Source organism: Episyrphus balteatus, chromosome 1, assembly GCF_945859705.1.
Source record: "Episyrphus balteatus chromosome 1, idEpiBalt1.1, whole genome shotgun sequence".
In the NCBI taxonomy this organism is placed as follows: domain Eukaryota; kingdom Metazoa; phylum Arthropoda; class Insecta; order Diptera; family Syrphidae; genus Episyrphus; species Episyrphus balteatus.
In genome coordinates this window covers 122,512,106-122,534,288 of record NC_079134.1, presented here as the reverse complement: position 1 = coordinate 122,534,288, position 22,183 = coordinate 122,512,106, and the positions used below count along the sequence as shown (strand labels likewise).

The window sequence follows — 22,183 nt, the reverse complement described above, 5'->3', positions numbered from 1 at the left end:
TAAAGCTAGAGCGTGTAGGCTAGGTCGAGACAAGAAAAAAATTGTATTCCCCTTCGTTTAGCGGGGAGGGGCAATTTAAAAAAAAAAATTGACTTAATTTCGAAAAAAAATTATTAAAAATCAACGGTTACACCAAAGTCAAAGACGTAGTCTTTTACAAACATTTTAAATAAAGCCATTTTATGGCACAGTTTTTGAAAAATTAATTTCCAAAATCAAAATTTTGAAAAAAAAAAATGAAGTAAGCGAAACGAAATTTTCCATACAAAATTTCGCTAACGAAATCCTGAACGACAAATTTCGTTTTGCTTTTCGTTTTTCAGTTCGCAGCTCTATCGAAAAATTGGAGAGTTTTCACTCATTTTTCAATTACTTTTTACTGTCCTGTGCATTTTTCTTGACTCCAACAGCAGTGTTGGCGGTTTTTTCACGTTTAATTCATTTTTTTTCTTGCTTTAAAAATTATTTTCGATTTTTGCCGTGCGGCGAAACTTTTCGACTCGTGTGAACGTAAGTCGCAGGCGACTAAAGTGACAATCCCTATAGAAAAATCCTATTCGAACGACATATCGTGCGTCTTAAATCGACTTGTGAAAAGTGGGCATTAGCATTTTCGCTGTCGACTTTAGAGACTTGAACATTTTTCGTTTCGCATCAGCAGCGTACTAGGATTTAAAATGTAGCTAAGAGTTTACAAACGATTTTTGGTTGTCTGTGAAAAAATTTTGTTTTGAATCCAACATGGATGCCATGGCCATTAAAATGTTTGTTGTTTTGGTGTGAACATTTTTTTTGCATCCATCATGGATGTAAAAAAAAACAAAAGCAACGTTTTTGACAGACAGCTGACATAGTGCCAAATTTTAGCATGGATTTCAAAAATCCCGAGGTCGTTTTTTTGTGCAAAATCTATGTAGATAAACAAAAAAAAACACCCCTAATAAGTTAAAAAAAAAACTATCAAAAATTAAATTTCGTTCAAGATTTCGTTGTGTTATTTTTGTATGGAAAATTTCGTTTCACTTCAGCTTTGTTCAAGTACTAATTATTTACTGAGTAATATTACCAAAGCGACTAGTGTAAGACGACCTTAAGCACCAAAAAGTTGCATGACACCCTGTTCCATATGTTTTAACCTTAAACTTTTCACAAAAAAAAATAATTGACGTTAAAAACGTCAACCAAACAACAACAACAACAAGCAACAACTGTCACAAAACTGCACCGTTCAAAACACCACCAGAAATATTTGTACTTTGCTTTTGGCAGGCATATCTCTGCACATCCCGGTCCGGAAATAAGTTTATTTATAATTTTTCCAATTGAAATGAAAAATATTTGAAATCAACTAAGAAATCAATTTCTTTATCATAAATAAATTGTGAATCTAGCAAAAATGTCGGGCGACGTACAACCGCGCAAGCGAAAAGATAAAAAGAGGAAACGAGGTAATTCATTCATGAATTCTTTTATTTCAAGCATAACATTTTTTAAAATAACTTTTATGTTTTCTAATAATAAAATATAATCTAGCTAAACTATTAGTTTTAATAAAATATCGTAGAATGTAATCCATGCTTTTGGTAAACTTACGAAATATACAAATGTACCAACCAGCTATAAAATATTATATAAAAGATGAGCACACAGAATAGGGAAGAACAAAAGACGGAACAAAATTTTTATGTTGGACTCAGAATTATATATTTTTTTTATTATTATTATTTATAGAAAGCAAACGTATTCGGCTCGAATTTATTTAAAGAACTTTTTTTCTCTACCGCACGACCGATAGCAATTTCGGTGGTGTTTCGGTGGAACAGAGAATTTCTTTCTTTTCTTTTTTTTTGTCTTGTATTTTTTGAATTTTGTTGTCGTGTCGTCGCGTGTACGCTGTGGCCGTTGCTCTCCACACTTTGTACGTTGAAATTGCGATTCTGATGCTTTGACTATTTTTGGCTCAACAAAGCCGAAAAATTAAGGAATGATCTTGTAGAAAAATACTGAAGTAATAAATTGTTGGTTCAAAGGTAAAACTCATTAAATGACAAATTTACGGTATTGAATTTTAAAGGAGAATCAAGGAAATTTAAATATATTTCAAGTGATTTAAAAAAAAATAGTTAATTATTATTTTGAAAATTTAATTGGTCTCTGTATATTGTTGGGTACCTGTATTGTTATATTTTTTTTTTGGTAATAAGTCCATCCTTTTAACCGACAAAGAATGCCGTTACCTTTTTTTTTTGTGTGAAGACGTAGTATAAGCTTTTATTGTACAGTTTGCATGTGAAATTTATCGAATGAGGTGTAAAAACTGAAAAGCCTTACAGAATTTGACTTCAAAGCGGAAACGGAAACAATTTTTGACTTCAAATTTTGAAAAATGTTGTAAAGCTTTTGTATAACTACCTTTTTCATGAACAATTTAACCGATTTCAATAGTTTTCATATACATATGTAGTAATTAAACAGCCGCCAGGCAAATTCTCTAGCAACTTTGGGACTACACCCTTATTTACAGGAAATAACCTGGTCGATTTTTGACCCCCTCTAACTTCTATGCCAAAAATCCTATAATATTTCAAACTCGTTTTATTTGTTGAGCTAATCAAAAACAAGCTCCTCATAAAATGCATGCTTCATAAAGGTTAACACCTTAAAGGAAGGAAGAAGAGTGTAATTTGTATCACCAAAGGGCCGCCAAAGTCAATCTTTTTTTTTTAAGGGGTAATAACACCTTGTAAACCATGAAATCGAGCGTCATATTCATCACCGTATAAAACAAAGAAGAAATATTATTTTCTTTTGGTGTTTGTTTAGTTTAATTAAGTATATTAATAGGTAACAGAATAGGCTAATGTAAATTTTGTTAATGATGTGAAATTTTTTAAATGGCGGTGTAGTTCAGGATGATAGTAAAATCCTGTGCTCCCATCGGGCGACCAACTAACTCCTACAGTTTTTAACCGATTGGGCTGAAATTTTGTGTGGAGCTTAAAAATACTATTCTCTAGTGAAGTACGTAGGATTTTTTTGAAATATTAAAATTTAACGATTTTATGGTCTTTTTTCAACGAATTTTGTTTTTTGGAATGAAATAATTTTTTCAAACTAATGCCATTTCTTTAAAAATTTATATTTCAAAAAAATCCTACGTACTTCACTAGAGAATAGTATTTTTAAGCTCCACACAAAATTTCAGCCCAATCGGTTAAAAACTGTAGGAGTTAGTTGGTCGCCCGATGGGAGCACAGGATTTTACTATCATCCTAAACTACACCGCCATTTAAAAAATTTCACATCATTAAAAAAATTTACATTAGCCTATTCTGTTACCTATTAATATACTTAATTAAACTAAACAAACACCAAAAGAAAATAATATTTCTACTTTGTTTTATACGCTCATGAAAATGACGCTCGATTTCGTGGTTTACAAGGTGTTATTACCCCTTAAATAACCAGGGGGTCTATTACGTAATACGAAACGAGCGGCAAGTCAACGATACTGAAGTAAACGATAGTCACGACAAAGACCGATTATGTAAAACGAGAAAGTCGTTTGGCCAAACTAAACCAAAAAAAATATTTTTTTGAGGCTCACATGAATTCTACTAGCAAACGCAATAATATTATGACAGCTAAACGAAAACGAAAGTTAAACGATAGGTAAATGGCAGTCGTCAAGATTAACGAGTATCGTTGAAGTAAAACGATTATCGTAATACGTAGTCGCATTTCAACGAAAACGAAGTAGTTTCAACGATAATCGTTTTACAAAATAGGGCCCCAGTATCTTGCATTGCCAGCTTCGCACATTTAAATAATAGAATCTATTGTTCCGCTTACTCGTCAATGTCAACAGTTTCTTAGCTAAAAAGTACATTGTCTGGATCGGTTATCCTTATCAGTACAGTAATCTATGGGTTTTATTTACATTTAAAATGTGAATTCGAACCTGACAAAAAATGTAACTAAACCACGCAAATTTAAAAGGAATTATACCCGCGGGGGTAACTTCCATTTTTGTTTGGGTGAAGTAACAGAAGGGATATTGAGACGAAGGAGAAAAAAAAATAGATTTGGCTGTAAATGAGACAGCAACGAAGTACATATATGTTATCATCGAGAAATATCGGTTAAGATGGTCATGATGGGACTATAAAAACCAACGCACCAGCAAGCCGTCGAGTTTTCGTATCCAACCTCGATGGGCAACGTGGAAGAGGAAGACCTCATCCTAATGTGGCGCGCTCAACAACCTCAATTAGTTCAATATGCTTTCTTGCACATGTCCTAAAACAAAATTATATTCGAGGAAATGTCTTTATCTTCGCTTAAGCGGGAAAGGCAATATTGTTTGAACTATATCATAATACATTTGGTTTAAGATTTTTAAGTAAGCCTCTCAGTAAGGTTTGTACTGGAGTGTTTACATGTAGTGGCACTACCCAAATTTATTCATTTATTTATTCATTAATTCATTGAATAAACCTTGGAATGTTCTACAATTTGCGACGAAAAATTCCAATTTTAACCGGCATAATTTCCCTATTTTAGTTATCATCCCTTGCATCCATTATTTAGACAAACAATGAACAAAAATTTTAATCTACAAAGTTCTTTCTGAGGATAGTATTTTTATATATTGCTCAACTTGAAGTGGGTATTAACTAACAATTTTCTCAACTCTCCAGTTGAAGATCTAAAGTTGGTCAACCTCAAGTTTGAAAAATATCCCTGGGAATACATATAAATATGGAATATGGAAAAAAACCTGTCATTTATTTATATTAAAATTATATTTTGTGTTTAAATTTTCGATTTTTGTTTGTTTTTTCGATTTCTGTTTGGTTTTTCGATTTTTTTTTGCTGTGGAATATTTTTTTTTTTTGTCCGTGGGTAGGTATTGAAATATTCAAAAGATTCTATGAGGACCGGAAAACGGGTGCTCATAGGTATGTGGGACTCTTAACCACTAAAAGCACCTCCTCCTCCCGATTGCAACTAAGTTCAGATGGAACTTATCTAGCAATTTATCTTTCTCGAAGTTAAGTTACGTAACATTTTTTTTTTTAAATTAAATCATTAAAATAATGGTTCAAATTTTGTTATCAAAAAATAAGTACTTTATAGGAAATAAAACAAATAAATTCTATAAACATTTAAATTTATATTAATCAATGCCGATATTTTGAAATAAAGGAATTAAATTGAAAAATTTCACTGTACCAAATCGGAAGGTTTAGTCCTTCGCAAACGTCGTACTAAGTTTGTCTCGTGGAGAATTTCTAGTATTGTTCTATTAGTATGTTCGACTAACCGTTTTCTATGCTTTCGGGCAAAAGTTTTTATTTCTTTGCGAACCGTGGGGATTCCAAGATCCCTGTGAAGATCTTCGTTTCTTATATACCACGGCGCATTTACAAATGATCTTAATAATTTATTTTCAAAAGTTTGTAATCTATTTAAATTTGTATCGCGCGTACAACCCCAGAGTTGAATACCATATGTCCAGACAGGCTAAAGTACTTGCTTGTAATGCTTTTGGAATATTAATTCGTTAACACGATATACTGCCAACAATATTTTGACAGAAAAATTAAAAAAAAAATCTGAAGCAAACTCTCAAAACTTCTACTTTTTAGGGAAGTTGAGAAAACTGGAAGTTGATCAACTCTCCAGTTTAAAAACGAAAGCTGAAAACGTCAACTTGGAGTGAATAAAACCGAATTCGGAAGTTGAGGATAAGAATCCTCAAGTTATATTCAACTCCGAGTGAAAAAAAATGGACCTTAGCTGGGCTTCAACTTTTCAACAAGAAAATCTATGTTGAGTTCAAACAACAATCCTACCCAACCGTAATTATTATCATTTAAGAGCATCAAATTTGGGATTTAAACATTGCAAATGAGTGGTTTATATTACATTTACATTTTTCTGTGTTAAAAGCTTGGTTTTTAAAGATTAATCCGAAATTTACATCTACTAAAAAAAAAAAAAATTATTTTATCATTTATTCAAGTTAAAAGTATTTCACCAACTATATGAGTTTAAGGGTTATGGCTATATAAATCGATAAATTTACATGTTAAACGCTGCTTGTTTAATTAAAAAAAAATACATAATATTTTGTTTGCGAGGAAAAACCGAACACTTCTAATATACATTTCATCAAGTAACCTTTTCTGAAGCCATCTTAATTTATTAATTACACTAAATTGTATTGAAAAAGAGAGAAAGTAAATGTAAATAAATCAAATACACACACGGAATTCCCAAATCTAAAGTCAAATTTTTGGTGTTAAGGCGGTTGGCTTAGTTCCAAATTATTAAATTTAGATTTTAAATCTCTAGACAACGACAACGGTTAACGAAACAAACGCAAAACAATATTCAGGTTGTCATCGCGCAACACATGTCCCAAGAAACAAAAAACATTTAATTGCGTTTATTTTTTTCTTGTCCGCGTCTTTGCTGCTACATATATGTAGGGGGGTAATTTCTTCAAACAGAATTAAAAAAGACAGACACAACTGAATAATTGTTGTGATAGTTGACAAAGAAAGTAATAAACACTGTTGTGTTTTTTTTTTAAATATTTTCAAAGTCAATTGCAAAAAAAAAGTGATTGACCTCCGATATTGGTACAGAAAAAAGTAGGAAATCAAATCAGATTAACTTTAAAAATAGAAAAAGAAAACATCTGGGCAACTTTAAATAGTTTCGTTTGATTTATATTTTTTTAAGAGGCAATTCTTTTTTAAGAAACCTAGTTCTTTCAGTTCTTGTTTGTTTCGCAAAACATTACGAAAACGTATACATCAGGCTGCAGAACCTTGAGTCTGCTTTAAAGTTTTACATAGTTTTTCATGCCAAAGTTGTAGAAATGTTTTCTCAAATTTCATAGATAAAATCTTAATTTTTGTTTCCAATCATGTTTTCTTCTTTACCCCCGGTATAGAGGTAAAACCCATAATAATGTAAGCTTTATTTCACAGTCGTATTACTCAATGTAAAAAAATCGTTAAGTCAACTTTCAAATGATTTGCAAATTAACGGTTTCTCTTTTTCTTTCAGCCAATAGATGTTTTAGTTACTCCATTTTTATATTTGAACAAACAAATCCGTTAATTTTTTTTTATTAAATAAATTGTTATTTTTTGTACCATTTTCAACTATAACGACTCATGTTGGTATTGTCTTTGCTGCTTCGTTTCTAGAACTCCGATGTGTCCAGGAACTTATTTTTAGCCAAGTTCGTTAAAGTTGCTAACACAGTCTCATACGAGCTGGAAACTATTTGCATATGTTTGCGATGGTGTTTATTTAAGTTTGGAAAATGCTTAGGCTCTGTCTTATTGGAATGGAACGATTTATGCATTCATTCCATCAACGGTTTTCTTTTTTCTGAAAACTGAATTTGAACATGCAATTTCGTGAGATACAAAGAATTGTTTTAACTCTTTCTTTGTTTCTTTTTTTTCTGAGAATTGGCCTGTAAATTGGTGGATCCAATAATTCACTCGCTTTTCTATTTACAGTTACAGTCAAGAAAATGACCCATGTTACATTTTTCAAATTGATGAACTGAAAATTATTTATCAATAGTTTATACGTTGTTTTTATAATTTGTTTTATGTACTCCATATCTTAGACTGCTCCAAAAAAATAATAATAATAATCTGTGTTAATTTTGTATTCATAATAACTCATTGTTCATTGTGTGTAATTTATGTTTGTATAATTAAAATAGATTCATTGGATCGCAGGTCCGAAGGCGATTTTGTGTTCACCCGAAAGCAAAGCCTACAAGGTAGTTAGATCCCCATAACACTATTATCCAACTGTAAATTATTATGTTTCATATTTGTTAACATACATACATATTTGTCTAACTAACTCCTTACACAACCTTTTCAAAAATTCATTATTTTTAATGTAATTATTTAAATATGTATAATGTTTCCGCAGAAGATGAACCCCGAGAGCAACATCAAGGAGTTCATGGCTCGAAAATGGGAAACGAAGATGTGCATTTACATGTACAAGGAGACCACGAAACTGGAGGGCATTGGTGTGCGAAAATATTTTTCTTCTCACTCTTGGCAATACTCTTGGGATTGATTGGATTGATCATTCTTGAAAACCGAGGACTCGCTGATTGTAAGTTTATTCCGTAAAGCTCATTATAAATATAAAATTAATGCTCTTCGGGAAATGTAAATTTTTTAAGTGGATACACCGTTATCAGAATCAAGATTTTCAAATTATTTTGATGGCTGGGTTGATGAACATCGTGAAGCTCACGATGAACACGATGCTGTCTCTGCTTCTATAGAAGAGCACGAGCATGGTGATGAACCTTTTGAAGAAGAAGAAGATCATTCTGAAATAGACGAAGCCGAGGATGATGATGATGAGAAGGATCATGATGAGGAAGACGAAGAAGAGGAAGAAGATGAGGAAGATACCAAAGAAAACGAAGAAGAGAATGATAATGAAACTGAAGAAGTAGAAGCTGAAACAGCTGAAGAAGCCGACGACGAAACTCAGGAGGAAGAAGAAGAAAATGATGATGAGAATACAGTAGAAGACTCAGCTGAAGAGACGAAAGAAGACGAAGAAGAGGAGACTGATAACAAAAATGCAAATGATGATGATAATGAAGACGAAGATACTCAAGAAAATGATGACAACCGAGATGATGAAGATGAAGAAGATGAAGACACAACTGAAGACGTAGAACCAATCCAAACTCGTTCACATCAATCATCTCATCAGGCCTCAAGTGCACAAAGTAAAACCAAAGAAGAAGACGACGATGACGAACCATTTGAAGAGGTCAAAGTTACAACAGTTTTATTTTTTAATAAACTTAATCATATTGAACATTTCTTTTTTTTTCTATATAGGAGGACGACGATGGTACTTTTGAATCTTTAGAATCAGTTGTAGTCGATAACGATGCTGAGGAACTTTTGCTTCTTCAGGAAAAAGCCCGACAACAACAAGCTTCTGCAAAAAAAGGAGAACCTGAGCCAGAAGAAGAACCTTCATCATATTCTTCGCCACGTAAGTTGAATATTTTATAATTGTTGCCTTGTGCGTAGAATAGATAAAAAAGTAGTGCTAGACCAGCAGTGTATAGTTGTATCTATTGAACAAAAACTATTTTATTAGAACAAAAAGCACAAATCAATAATGCGTTGGGTTCTTGTCGAATAACAGTACATTTAAAAAGAAAATTCAATAACAGTGGAACATCACTAGGCACATACTCAGTTCTTGTATATTTCTAAAAACTGGATGCGTCAGAAATGCGTTTAACAAGACTGTTCTTAACAAGTCTATCACTTTTTAACGTGTAAAACTTGCCTATCTGTAAGGAATTTTTGATGTAGGCAATTGATATAATAACTTCCAGTTTGTTTTAAATGCAAGTTTTAAATTAAATTTAATCAGAATTTGCACTTTTCTTTTTCATTAATTTTACAACTTCAAATTTCGAAAAAGTTGTGTTAAAGGAGAAAATAGAAAATTAGTTACAATGTTACAGTTTTATTAACGTGAATAATCTCTTACCAATATCTTTTAATAAAGGAGGAAACAGACTGCCACAACAACTTATATCTTAAAGAATAAAAAAAAAATTTCAAAATGAAGATAAATTCCTACCACAACAAATCAATCAATCAATCAAAGAGAAAATCATATCGAAATTTTAAGCATTGACTGTAACTGACGAGTATCTGGATTTACCTCATATTTAGGAGTGATTGAACGTAAATGAGAGTAGATTTTTATTTTCAAACTGTGTGTTTTTTTAATATAAAAAAAACTTGTCAAAAATAAAAAACAACAAATGCTAGGCCGTGTGCAAATAAGTATAAATCTGGGTAAAAACCTGGAGTAAGTCCGAAGTACTCCGTAGTACTAAAATTACTCTGTAGTAAAATATTTGTTCTATCTTTTTGTGGCATAAAGGCAAACAAAGTCACAAAAAATGCAAAAATAACTACTATTGGAATGACGGAAAACGAGATCTACGCATGTAAACTTCTTTTTTTTAACAGCTTACATTTTTGGAACGTGTTTTAAGGGATTTTTCATATAGAAGAGAAATGCAAAAGATCACAGAAAACACTAGTCCATAAAACCAACAAGAGCTCGCAAATCAAAAGTTCCTGAACAGAAACCCACGAAATGAATACGGAAGGAGTTACCAAATTGAAAAAGGTAGCTCTGGATGGCGTCGAATACAAAATGGTGGTTAATTGAAAACCACCAATCAGTGCGTATCGATTCAAATCCGCCCTAGATATGCTATTCAGCGTTCTATTTCGGATGAAATCGAAACAATCAACAGTGGTGAAACTCTTTCTAAACGATTTCTTTTAATTTAGAATTGTTAGAATTAATAGAATTTTAGAAAAAATTGTTGATTGTAAAGTTTAATAAGATTAAGATGAATTTTATCTCATATAGTCCTTAGTGTCTCAATGTCTCTGAATTAAAGTAAAACAAGAAAAGAGTCATATTTCATCCTGAAACTATCTAACAAACATGTTTCCAAAAAAATATGTGAAATCTCTAAAAACGAGGAAAATACACGTTTTTGGACTATTCTGTCGAATAACAGAAAAAAGCGGAAAAAACTCTGTCACGGGTGTTTTTTGTAATCAGGGAGACGAGACCGTCCGGGTCGAATTATTTTCACGTAGTTCTGCAACACGCGTACAAATACGCGAGGACGCGTAATCAAGAGGAGGAGGGCATCATGATCCAACTTATTTTAAGTGGTTACTAAATCAAATCTCAGAAAAATGGTACCTTTGATGCACTCTTTCTCTGCAAAGGCGTCAACACATTCTGGCAGGCTATGATTTTCGTTATCACAATAACTAGGACTTATGTACATACTTCAATATTAATATGAATCGGTTACATCTTAATTTACGTATCTTTAGTGAAAAAACGAGAATTTTTTAATTATTAATTGTCCTTTTAACGCCATAATAATAGAGTCAAGAAAAACTGAACTAACCATCTACACAAACGTATACCTATAGTAATAATAGCACTTAATGCTATTCTCAAAATGGTTTTTGGAAACGAACACGTGGTTGATAAATAGCGAACGTTTAATTTTTTGACCATTTTACATTTTTATTCTGAAAGAAGGAACCGAAATCAACATGAAACACATCACCAAAAAATTGTTATCATAGCACATTTTCAAAAATATCAAACAAAAAAGTATTTTTTTTTTTAAATTGTAAAAGGTAAGAAGAAAAATCCTTTATAGAACCATGATTTCCCTACCTAAGTAGTTATGTAATACAAAGTTTTAGTTGTTAGTTTCTTTTGTAAAAGAAAGTGCAAATTAAGAAATCCATAACATAACACAACAAAATTAATTTGCGTCCTTTTTTTCACATGAATTTTGCAGTTGCGGTTAAAATTGGTGTGGGTGTGGCACTTGCGTTAGTTGCACGCCTTGTATTGATTAGGAAAAATCCGAATACAAGTGAGTTTTCCAAGTGTTTATTTTACCTCTAACTACATTTGTTCGCGAATAATATAAACCTTTTGCTAGTAGTAAGCTTTTTCGATTTTTTTTTTTATTTTTGACTAAGATCTAAATAAAATGCTTAGTCTGCTTTACATTTAAAAAAAGACACCAGTATTTAAAATAACCTGCTATTATACGAATTGCAAACGTTTTTTTTTTTTTTAAATTTATTGTTTGAATATTTTATGTATTTCAATAAACTATTGTTGTTGTTTTTGTGTATCACGCATGTTTATCTAAATGTGAAACTTTTTTGTTTCTTCTAATTTGCACTTTCTTAGGAATAAATAAGTTGTTTTATAATATTAGTTTTAGAGTTTTAGTTAACAAGCTTAGAATGAAATGAACCAATTCAACCTATTTTGTATGTTTAAAACTAAATGTTTCATTATTAATTTTACGTGTTACACCAATTTGGAAATAATAAAAGACGAACCATCACCGGAAGTTTTGATGAAACGTCGACTGACAATTGCTGCTCCCGAAGATACCTTTACCGAGGATCATGATGAATTATTGGAATATGGTTATAATAATACAAAAATTCTAACTATTTACGAAGTAATCATAAATACATCATACGTTAACTTTTACTGTTTTCCCTGTTATTTCTGTATTTCATGTTAAATGTTACTTCGTAAATATGTGTTTTTAGTTTCAAAAAAATATTACTTTATTTCATCAATCATATATATTTGTAATGGTAAACAGACGTCAACGAAGAAGATGAAGCAATGAATCTTGAACAGAGCGGAGAAGAAGAATATATTGAAGAAGAAATCGAAGAAGAAGAGGAAATCGAAGTTACCGATGAAGAATTTGAGGAAGAAAAAATCGAACAGCCAAAATATAAACCCGAAACATTTGAACAATTAAACGCCATGTATCGACGACCAACTGATTTCCAAACAAGCAACGTGGAACAAGAAAATACAAGAAAAGTCAGTCCACCAAAAGTCCCAATGGACGAACCTAAAACAACTACTAAAGTTCAAGACTATAGTCAACGCATAGAACAGCAACCAGTGGCAGCAAGCAAACCTTCACAATCTCGCTTTGCCCAATATCACAGAGAAAAAACTCCACCACCAGAAGTGCCAATTAAATTAGCCCAACTCTCATCCAGTACAATTCGTCCTGATGAAAATGTAGAATCCAAAGAAAGTCGTGCTTATGCTGCTGAACATGAAGAAGATATAGAATATGATGATGAGGAGTTATACGATGATGAAATGTTAGAAGAGGAAGAAGAAGAGGAAATTGGTGATGATGAAGAGGATGAGGAAGACCTATCCGATGTTGATGATTCTGAACTGATGAATAGACTGGAAGCAAAATATGGGCGATTGCCAGCCAAAGAATTTGAAAGTGATGAAGATGTTGAAGATCAATCGTGGACAAGTAAATTATCTCTTATTTATTGATTATATAAATTGAATTTAAAATACTTTATTTTTCAACATTTGAATTTTAATCTTATAAGAGTTATGTGCCTACAAATTTCATATTTTAAACATTGTGGTCAAACGCCACATTAGAATTATTGGAATTTTTAACTATGACATAATTTTTTGGTAACCTGCATTTAAAAAAAGAAAAAACAAACTTAAGGTTTTGAAATGACGTTATTTCAAAAATTATAATATTCAAAATCGTTAGTCGTTTAAAAATAATATTATCACAAAAATATGTTTTTTACGATATGGTATGCCATTCTTCAGTAATTATGAGTAATTTACAAAAAAAAAAAAAGCAATCATCAAATTTTTTATTTATAATAATGCAAAAATATTTTTTCGGGAAAATTTTGGATAAACTCCGTTCTTACAACTGAAGAGTGATGGCTCTCGAAAGAAAAAAATTCTCCTAAAAAATAGTTACGGCACAAGATGTAAAGCACTGTGTTAATGAGCGAATGAACTAGCAAATACATTTTTTTTTTATATTTTTCTTATTTTAAAAATTAAAATGTAATTTTGTTGATAAAATTAAACCCTAGTTAGTTAACTTGCTATTTATTATTCAATCCAATATTTCTTAAAAAAAAAATGCTTCAGAAATACATACAATTTAATTTATTCGTTCATTTCTTGGACAGAATTCGTTTAGTAAATTAAAATGAAGAATCCTTAAGGATACGGTTAATGCTCTTTTCGTTTGTGACAAAACATTTCTTACCTTATTTAAATTTTCAGCCAAAATTTACGATTCTTTACAGAATTTTTTTTTTTACAAATATGTAGGTACTACAGTTATCATTAGGGATACAACGTGGTGGGTGTGGAAGTATTTTTCTGTAATTCACCACACTTTTTTGTTTTATAATTATTATGGGCACTCAAGGGGTTACAACTGCCCTTGATATGATTTTACACAGTGTGAGCTATTCTAAAAGTTGAAAAAGAGTTAAGAAAAACACATTTTCAAATCCATACTAGTGTTGTTCGGCTGAAGAAAGAATTTTTTTACTCAACAGTTTTGATGCTTTTGTTTCAGGAGTAAAATTCAATTGGTTATTTCCATGCATTATTGCCTATTAAAGTAACGATAAAATAGAGCGTAATAGGAAATGAATAATTTTTCTTAGAATAAAATATATCCTCAACTAAGGGCCGGTTTGTTCACAGTCGATTATCTTTTAATCTAGGATTATTCCATACAAAAATCCTTGATTAAAAGATAATCGAGTGTGAACAAATCGGATCTAAGTTTCGTAATATTATTATTAATATCTTATAATATGTAAAAATTGTAATGAGTGATTTTCAAATAAAATTATTTAACAAAAATATTTTATAGAAATAAAACCACGTGGTGGAGGTCCCCAGGCAATGGACGACGATGAATTCGAAGAGGAACTCAAAAAAGCAAACGAAGAAATGCTTCGGGAGGTAAGTCCTTATTTTTCGTTAAAAACCACTTATGTTATCGAATAAATTTATTTATTTATTCTTTACTTATTTATCAAATCATTTTAGTTCGGATACCAGTAGAATAAAATCATATCTCTCATAGTATCTTTTAAATAACGCTCTTAATTTTATCTTCTATAATATTAGTATTTTTTTTTTTCTAATTTTGCCTAATTTATTTAATTAAAATTAAGAAAAAGAATTGCATTTTGTTTTATATTAAAACCAACAAAATCAACAAAACTTATTTGATTTTTTTTTTCTCATTTTCAATTTAAATTTGACTTTTCGAAAGGATTCTTTTCGAAACAGAAAACCCACCTACAAAATTTCGAAAATATATCCTATCGAAGACTTAAATTTGCATGTATTCTAGTATTAAGTTTTATTTTTAAAATTTTTTTTTTAAATTTTATTTTGCTATAATGGTATTAATGGCTAATATGTTTTCTGTTTTTATTTTTTTATCTTATTCCAATAATGCCTTAACTAATTGCTTTCCCAAACGAAAAATAACGTGCTCTCGCTTGATATTGTTGTGTGTCTTTTTTATTGTTGTGTGTTTTAAATGCTGTGATCACGATGTAGAATCTTAACTCAGCGCTAAACCTATTTGAATCCTTGTCACACAAATTCCCCGACAAACCTGAAGCATTTCTTGGCAAAGCCAAAATCCTCGATAAGCAATCCGAAATTCATCGCAGTAATTCCAAACTTGGCGAAGCACTTGATGCATATAAAAGATACTTGGCCTTTGGCGAAGATATCCTTAATGATACGGAGTTCTCAGAAGTCGCTCAACGATGTGTGGATCGAATGCGGTTTATGGGTAAGTTTAATGCTTATTTTTTTCATTATTCATATCTCACAATTTTGTATGACAGGTGTTAATCTGCAAGCTGTACCGATCCATGAAATGCTCATTGAAAGATTTCCCAATAAAGTGTCACATCGCAATCAATTGGCAGTTACATATCTTATGGTGAATCGGTGAGTTTTGCTGTTACCATGTCACATGTCCATCGATTTACCTCACGGATTTGATAATAGTATCCAGCGTAATTACACAGTCTTTCAGAAGCGAAACATGTACTGGAAGACATCTTAGCTCGATGGCCAAATGATGGCTTTGCAATGGTTCATTACGGTTTTGTTCTGAAAATGCTCAATCAAAATCTTCATCTTGCTGTTGAGTATTTGCGGCGAGGTATTGATTCGCAGAGCCAAGGCACTCAAGATGGACGATTTTACTTTAATCTTGGAGATAGCCTACAAAGACTGGGTCGACTAGAAGAAGCACGTGAGATTTACAGGAGAGGAGCAGCTTTAAAACTTTTTCTTTCAGAATACCAAAGATCACTATATAATGTAGACACGCTAAAAGCTCAACCTTTTTGGTCTAAGCGAGAGACTGGCTATGAAGAATTTCTCAATCGAATTGAGGAGAATTGGAAAGTTATTCGTGACGAAGGACTAAAGGCACTAAATGCTAAAGGTACTTTTCAAAATGAAGCTGAAAATTTACGAGATTCAGGAAATTGGCAACAATTTGAACTCTTTGCTAGAGGGCAGAGACGATTGCAAAACTGTTTGGCAGCCCCTGTCACATGCGGCATTATTGAAATGTTTCCTGCAGCTCGGTTTTGCAAACGGGGTCAGGTGAAGTTTAGTGTTATGCATCCTGGAACACACGTATGGCCTCATTGTGGGCCAACAAATTGTCGGCTCAGAGCACATTTGGGACTTAAAGTACCATCTGGGACACTATTGAGAGTCGGTGAAAATAATAGGTAAAATTATTCATATGACTTAAAGAAGATTGTGGCATTGAATTTATTATTTAATTTCCCTAGAACATGGGAAGAAGGAAAATTTCTAATATTCGATGACAGCTTTGAGCATGAAGTCTGGCATAATGGCACCAGTCCACGCCTTGTGTTAATCGTTGATATCTGGCATCCAGATTTAACAAAAGAACAACGCCAAAGTTTATCACCAATTTAATTAAATATCCAAAGTATAAAATTTCTAAAAAATAATATTTTTCTAAGTAACCTTTTTGCAAAAAAAAAAAACCCTTAAGAGTTCCTACATTTATATACTTTGATATAAATGTATTTGTTAGCTATATTATTGTTAAACACCATTTATATATTTATTAGTTTTATGTTTTTTTTTTTTTTTTTTAAGAGAAATCAAAAGATAATTATAATAAAAAAAACAAATTGAATTTTTGTATCTCAAAAAATAGAATTAAAAACGTTTAAGAATTCGAAAATATCGATTAACTGTGACTTAATTAAATAGAATTTATGAATGTTATCAATGTTATCGTATGAATTTACAATGAAAATAAAATTTATTATATTTTTTCTATGAAGGTAATTATTTATGAGTTATCATTTTTTTTGTGGTTGATATTTTTGATTAATGGTATTTTGGGTATATCCTTTTATAGGTGATTAGTAAATAAAAGACCTTCAATCGATGAGGATCCAAAAAAGCAGATCAAATATAATAATGAATTCTTCAAGAAAAATTCTTCAAAACCACTTTAGAGTTTGAAAGTTTCTTTTAAAAGCTGAAGCTGATATATTATTTCATATCGTCTACAAAATAAGCATCTATTGAAGTGTAATCATGCCAATTTTTTAAGTTAAACAAGGTATCAAGAACCAGTAATCAACGGAAAATAAATGTTTGAGTTATAATTTACACTTTATGGAAGAAAAAACAGGAACTTTGGTTACAACTTTGTCTTTACAAGCATCACTTGGCCTTGAATTATTAAAGGTAAGTGTTTTTTTCGTAAATATCAGGACTTTTTGGTAAGTCAATAGAAGAGCCCATTTAAAAATAAGCTATCAAAATTAAATATCAAGAATCCATACATTCGTTTAATCACAAAAAGTCTGGAAAAGCAAACCTATATACACACTGTTCGTAATTTTAATAGAAAAAAAAATATAATTACGAACAGAACGATTTGCGTTTTAGACCCTTTATTGTGCCTTTGACTTGAACAATTGAACTTTTGAACGTAAAAGTTCAAAAAATTACGTCCTATAAAATTTATTTTTTACACATGTAAAATACGAGGAAGTACAAGCTCTTTGTTCACTTAAAAAATGTTTAGTGACGAACAACAAATCAGTTTGGCGGGAAATCCTAATTCTGTTTTGTTAATATATTTTCTACGTAAAACACGGAATCAGGCTGGGGTCTTCTGGTCTTGTAAAAGAACATTTTATTCTTTAATGCTTGTCTAGTTCTTTGAAAAAAAAAATGAAACCAAAAGTCTAAATTCGCTTTCACGCCGATATTAGGAAGTGAATTTCAAAGATAGAAAACCTAATACATGGACTTAATTCATGTTTTAATAATGCAGTCAAATGTTGTTACTAACCGAACGGAAAATAGTGAAAGCAATGCTTCCCAGCGCATGTGAAAGCTATTTATAATTCACTGTTTCATAGAGAAATTTTGTTTTTTTGGATACAATTTTTTTCTTCGGAATTTTTTGTATGAAATGACAGCCAAATTTTCCTGCAGAAATCATTGCTGATACCAATAAATTCCGAAGAACTTGATAATCATCTTTGTTCCCTTAATGAAATTATTTTCAGGAAAATTTATTCACGATATTCCCCAATAATTTTCACATTTTACATTAGCAATTAAAAAAAAATTAATTAATTCCGAAATAAACAGGCCAATTATGAATTTCAAGTCGTATTGTATTTTATTTTTTAACCCTTGAGTGCAGCCGTTCAAGATAAAAATAATTTTTAAATACATTTTGTTACTCTTGACGTTTAATTTGAGAAATACTTCGAATCATCAGGAGCGCATTTTACGCAAAATTTGCTACCTTTAGTGCAAAAAATCATTTTTTTGGTCGTTCTAATGTATAATGCACATACGAGTATATAAATCCACGAATGGTTACTGTGGCGTATTCCTAACATTTTATTTTGTAAAAAAAATTATTTGTTATTCAACGTTCCAAGTTGACTTTTGCGGATAATTTTCAGACGACTCGCAATATCAGGGGGTCAATTTAACAAAGAAAGTGCTGGTGAGCTTGTGAACTTTTTACGATAAGGGACCGTAAATGCCCCAGATCTTTCCTGAACAGGGTTCAGAGTTAGTGAATTTTAGAACCCCTTTGAAGGCTTATATTGTTCCCTATTGCAAAACCTTCACTGCTGGATTCGTTTTCAAAAGTGGTCTCTATAATTTTATTGTTCTGAAAAAATCGTAATTTATCGCTCAAAAAAATAAACCACATAATCATGCCAGAGCAATTTTGCATAGCCAATAAGAATAAGAAAAGCTTAGTATTTTTGTATATACATATATTTTATTAATCCTATAAAATGGTTGTCAATTATTTTTTTGAAAGAAGATACTAGTCTTAAAAAAAATAACCCTTACATAAAATGATACGAATGAAAATAAATAAATAAGACACACATGCAGAAATACAAATGATTACATAAAACAATTTAAGATAAAAGCAATTCAATTAAGTATTTTGTCCCAAAGTTTTACTTTTGAAACGTCAAAATAGTTATCAATTTGCACTGAAAATCCATTGCTTGCATTTTGTATCTCCTTGTACGAACAAATTTTGTTATCATCTGGATTTTCCAAAGCATGTCGATTGCATTCTGCTAAACTTTGGTCATTTGCTCCATTAGGGTGTCTATATAGAGAATTATAAATAATTATGGAAAAATATTTAAAATAAATGCTAATTTTATACATACCCTGTTGTTGCGAAGGAAACATAAGTGTCTACTAATTCCTTGATTACTTTTGCTTCCACTGAGTTCTTTTCAAAGTCTACATTGAACAGTCCTGGCGATCGGAATAAATATATAAGATCATCACAATGCACTACTCCGTAATTGTTGAAATTTCCTGTGTATAATGTCGAATAGGAAAATGGACCACGATAGTTGAATCGATAGAGGTAGACTGGATTTTTTTTAAGATCAGCCGTTTCAACGTACTGTTTGGTGTTTTTATAAAACGGATGCACAAAAGCTCGGTCAGTAATGATCTAAACAAAGTTAAACAAATAAATCACATTAATATCATTTTTCTTGCTTTTAACAGTGACAAAATGTACATCAACGAAAGCTTGGGCTGTTTGGTTGTTTAGTTCGTGGACTCCATTAAAATAATGATCAATAAGGGAATCCATTTTCGTGCCAACATCATTTGTAAATGGGAACTCCATAAGTTTTCCAATGAAATCGTCAAAATGGTTATTGAAGTCATTACGTAATGCTTCATTGGAGAGTATGGACAAAGCTCGAACAGCGCCTTCATGAGGTACCATACCCGTCATCCAAGGTACTTGTGTATAGTTTCCAGTAGCTATAAGATCAACTGGATCAGCAGTCAAGAATGCATTTGGAGAAGGTTCTTCGATAACTGGACGAAATGTGGTCAGAGGATCTACATGCCAATATTTAAATCCATCACCAGATTCGACGATTTTATTGGCATCAATTTGTCGTAAGGCTTTTGTGAGGTCTTTTGGGCTTATGTTATTGGCATTGGGAATTCCAACAAGCTCAGCTTGCTTACGAGCTTGGTCAAGTGGCTTGGCAATTGGGGTGGCATATGGTGCACCAGCATTACCGCTCATTACAATTGCTCTTTGAAAGAGACCTACAAAATAAAGATTGATAATTCGTATTTATCTTAGAAATATGAGCAAACTTCTTACCTGATGACAAATCACTTAATATGTGCATATGAACAGATACAGCTCCAGCGCTCTGTCCAAAGATTGTAACGCTATGAGGATCTCCTCCAAAATAGGAGATGTAGCTTTGAATCCATTTTAATGCTAAATTTTGATCTTTCAACCCAAAATTGCCAGGCATATTAGCATCTCCAGTTGAAAGGAAACCTAAAGCACCCAAGCGATATGCTAATGTAACTAGAATCACCTCCTTTGTGTCCATAAAATATTCTGGTCCATGGATTAAAGGGCTTGCAGTACCGGCAAAGAATCCTCCCCCAAATATGTAAACCATTACTGGCAGTGGTTTTTTATCTTTATTCTAAACAAAGCAATTTGAGGTTAACTGTATTTTTGAATATGTTCAAAGTTTTCAAAAATCAACTTACTATTGGACGATATATATTTAGATACAAGCAGTCTTCCTGTCCACTGACAAATGGCTGAGGTGGCAAATAGTTTTTTTGAATGCAGTCTGGTTTAGCTTTAGTCGCATCCAGAACACCTTTCCACGGCTTCATAGGTTTTGGATTCTACATATATATAAATTTATACAATTTATAAAGATTGTTTGTTGTAAAGATGTTTAGAAAAAAAAAAAAACTTACGCTAAACCTCAAATCACCAACTGGAGGCTCAGCAAATGGAACTCCCATGAAGACTTCAAATTTATCACTTTGGAAACCAGACATGTAGGTGCCTTCAAGGCATCCCATTTCGGGTAGGCAAACATTTGGTACAGCATGAACGTCACTCAGTGCTATCAACAAAAATATCAATCCAACCGAAGTGATCATTTTAAAGTTGTGCCTGTTTTAAATGAGAAAATTACATCGGCATGTAAAAATTAATAGGTCTATTAAGAGTTAAAACCAGATGTTTTGTTATGTAAGTCTTATAAAACAGAGTTTAATTCTGAACTTGCTAACTCAACTAGACTTGATTGCTTTGTCATTATTTCAATCAGAAAGAAGTTTTTAATTAATTGATTATCTAATATTATGAGATGACACACAACTATGGCTGATCGGTTTTGTGAAATGAAGGTAATAGGTAAGATTATACGAGTTAAAACTGCCCTTTTCGCATTTTTTGCTGAATGTGGCACAAAAATTCAAGCCTAATCGGTAGCTGAAGGTCAAAACAAATATTGCAGTCAAATTGTGCAGAGGATTCCATGGAAGTATTTGTATAAAGATTTAGGCCCAAATTATTTTTTTATACGTAATTGAAATTATGGCCCAAAATTACTATTGGCAAAGAAAAGTAGGTATTCTTTTAACCGTTACATATGTACATATACATGCCTTAGAACCGCTTTCTTGATTTCTGACTTTCTTGTAAACGACTTTTTTGAGAGTGAAAAATTTTATTAGTGAAAAATAATTTTCCATCGCTATAGGCCCAATTTTCTCACGAATATTTTAACAGAACGGCAAACACCTACAATATTAAGCAATACATTTTTAAAAGCTTGAAGTTTATTCTTTTCTATAAGTTCAATTCAAGTTAATTGAATGAATTATTTTGGAAAAACTGATAACTCAGAATTTTGAAAAAAAAAAAAAATTAACACAGTACAATTTTAGGTAACTTTTTGTTTTTTTTTTTAAATTTTTCTCAAATTTTTTGGACATGTATGTAGGTTTTTATTGCAAGTTGAATCCAGGAGCAAAATGTCCTATGTAGATACTAATAGTTTATAAAAAAAATTCAATGTTTGTGAGTCGAAAAGTGAAGATAAAAACAAATTTATAAATCTTGCACGATTATTAGATGAATAATATCAATATAAAAAAAAACGAAAAAAAACGTTTAATTGTAAGAAAAAGCCTTAACTGGGGCTTATCAATGAAAAATTGGCTCTGAGTTGAATTATTGGAATCCCCAAGCTATGTACGAGTATATTCAAATTTGAGTAGGTACCTAAAA

General features: G+C 31.4%; 2 protein-coding genes across 10 annotated transcripts; one reads left to right on the top strand and one right to left on the bottom strand.

The window, feature by feature from the left end:
• Nucleotides 1–1,211: 1,211 nt before the first annotated feature.
• Nucleotides 1,212–16,875, top strand: LOC129906670 (aspartyl/asparaginyl beta-hydroxylase). Of its 9 annotated transcripts, none has more exons than XR_008770845.1 (14): nucleotides 1,215–1,448; nucleotides 7,760–7,819; nucleotides 7,978–8,169; nucleotides 8,240–8,847; nucleotides 8,919–9,078; nucleotides 11,456–11,533; nucleotides 12,009–12,104; nucleotides 12,290–12,979; nucleotides 14,378–14,469; nucleotides 15,079–15,319; nucleotides 15,375–15,480; nucleotides 15,561–15,786; nucleotides 15,836–15,985; nucleotides 16,056–16,193. XR_008770845.1 is itself a non-coding variant. In XM_055982540.1 (13 exons), the coding sequence occupies exons 1-13, from the start codon at nucleotides 1,397–1,399 to the stop codon at nucleotides 15,860–15,862; spliced, it is 2,628 nt and encodes an 875-aa protein (XP_055838515.1). In that variant the 5' UTR covers nucleotides 1,215–1,396; the 3' UTR covers nucleotides 15,863–16,011. The 9 variants fall into 9 exon arrangements, 7 of the variants coding, with proteins under 7 accessions (XP_055838518.1, XP_055838517.1, XP_055838516.1 ...); XR_008770844.1 differs by adding an exon at nucleotides 16,344–16,481 and having other exon boundaries at nucleotides 1,216–1,448; nucleotides 15,561–15,985; nucleotides 16,056–16,280; XM_055982540.1 differs by lacking the exon at nucleotides 16,056–16,193 and having other exon boundaries at nucleotides 15,836–16,011.
• A 1,974-nt stretch (nucleotides 16,876–18,849) lies between these two features.
• On the bottom strand, nucleotides 18,850–21,186 carry LOC129906673 (juvenile hormone esterase-like). Its single transcript, XM_055982547.1, has 6 exons — nucleotides 20,860–21,186; nucleotides 20,641–20,784; nucleotides 20,234–20,573; nucleotides 19,628–20,175; nucleotides 19,263–19,558; nucleotides 18,850–19,198 (listed from the first exon to the last, which is right to left on the bottom strand). Exons 1-6 carry the CDS (start codon nucleotides 21,046–21,048, stop codon nucleotides 19,015–19,017), a joined length of 1,701 nt encoding a protein of 566 aa, XP_055838522.1. The 5' UTR covers nucleotides 21,049–21,186; the 3' UTR covers nucleotides 18,850–19,014.
• Nucleotides 21,187–22,183: the final 997 nt, after the last annotated feature.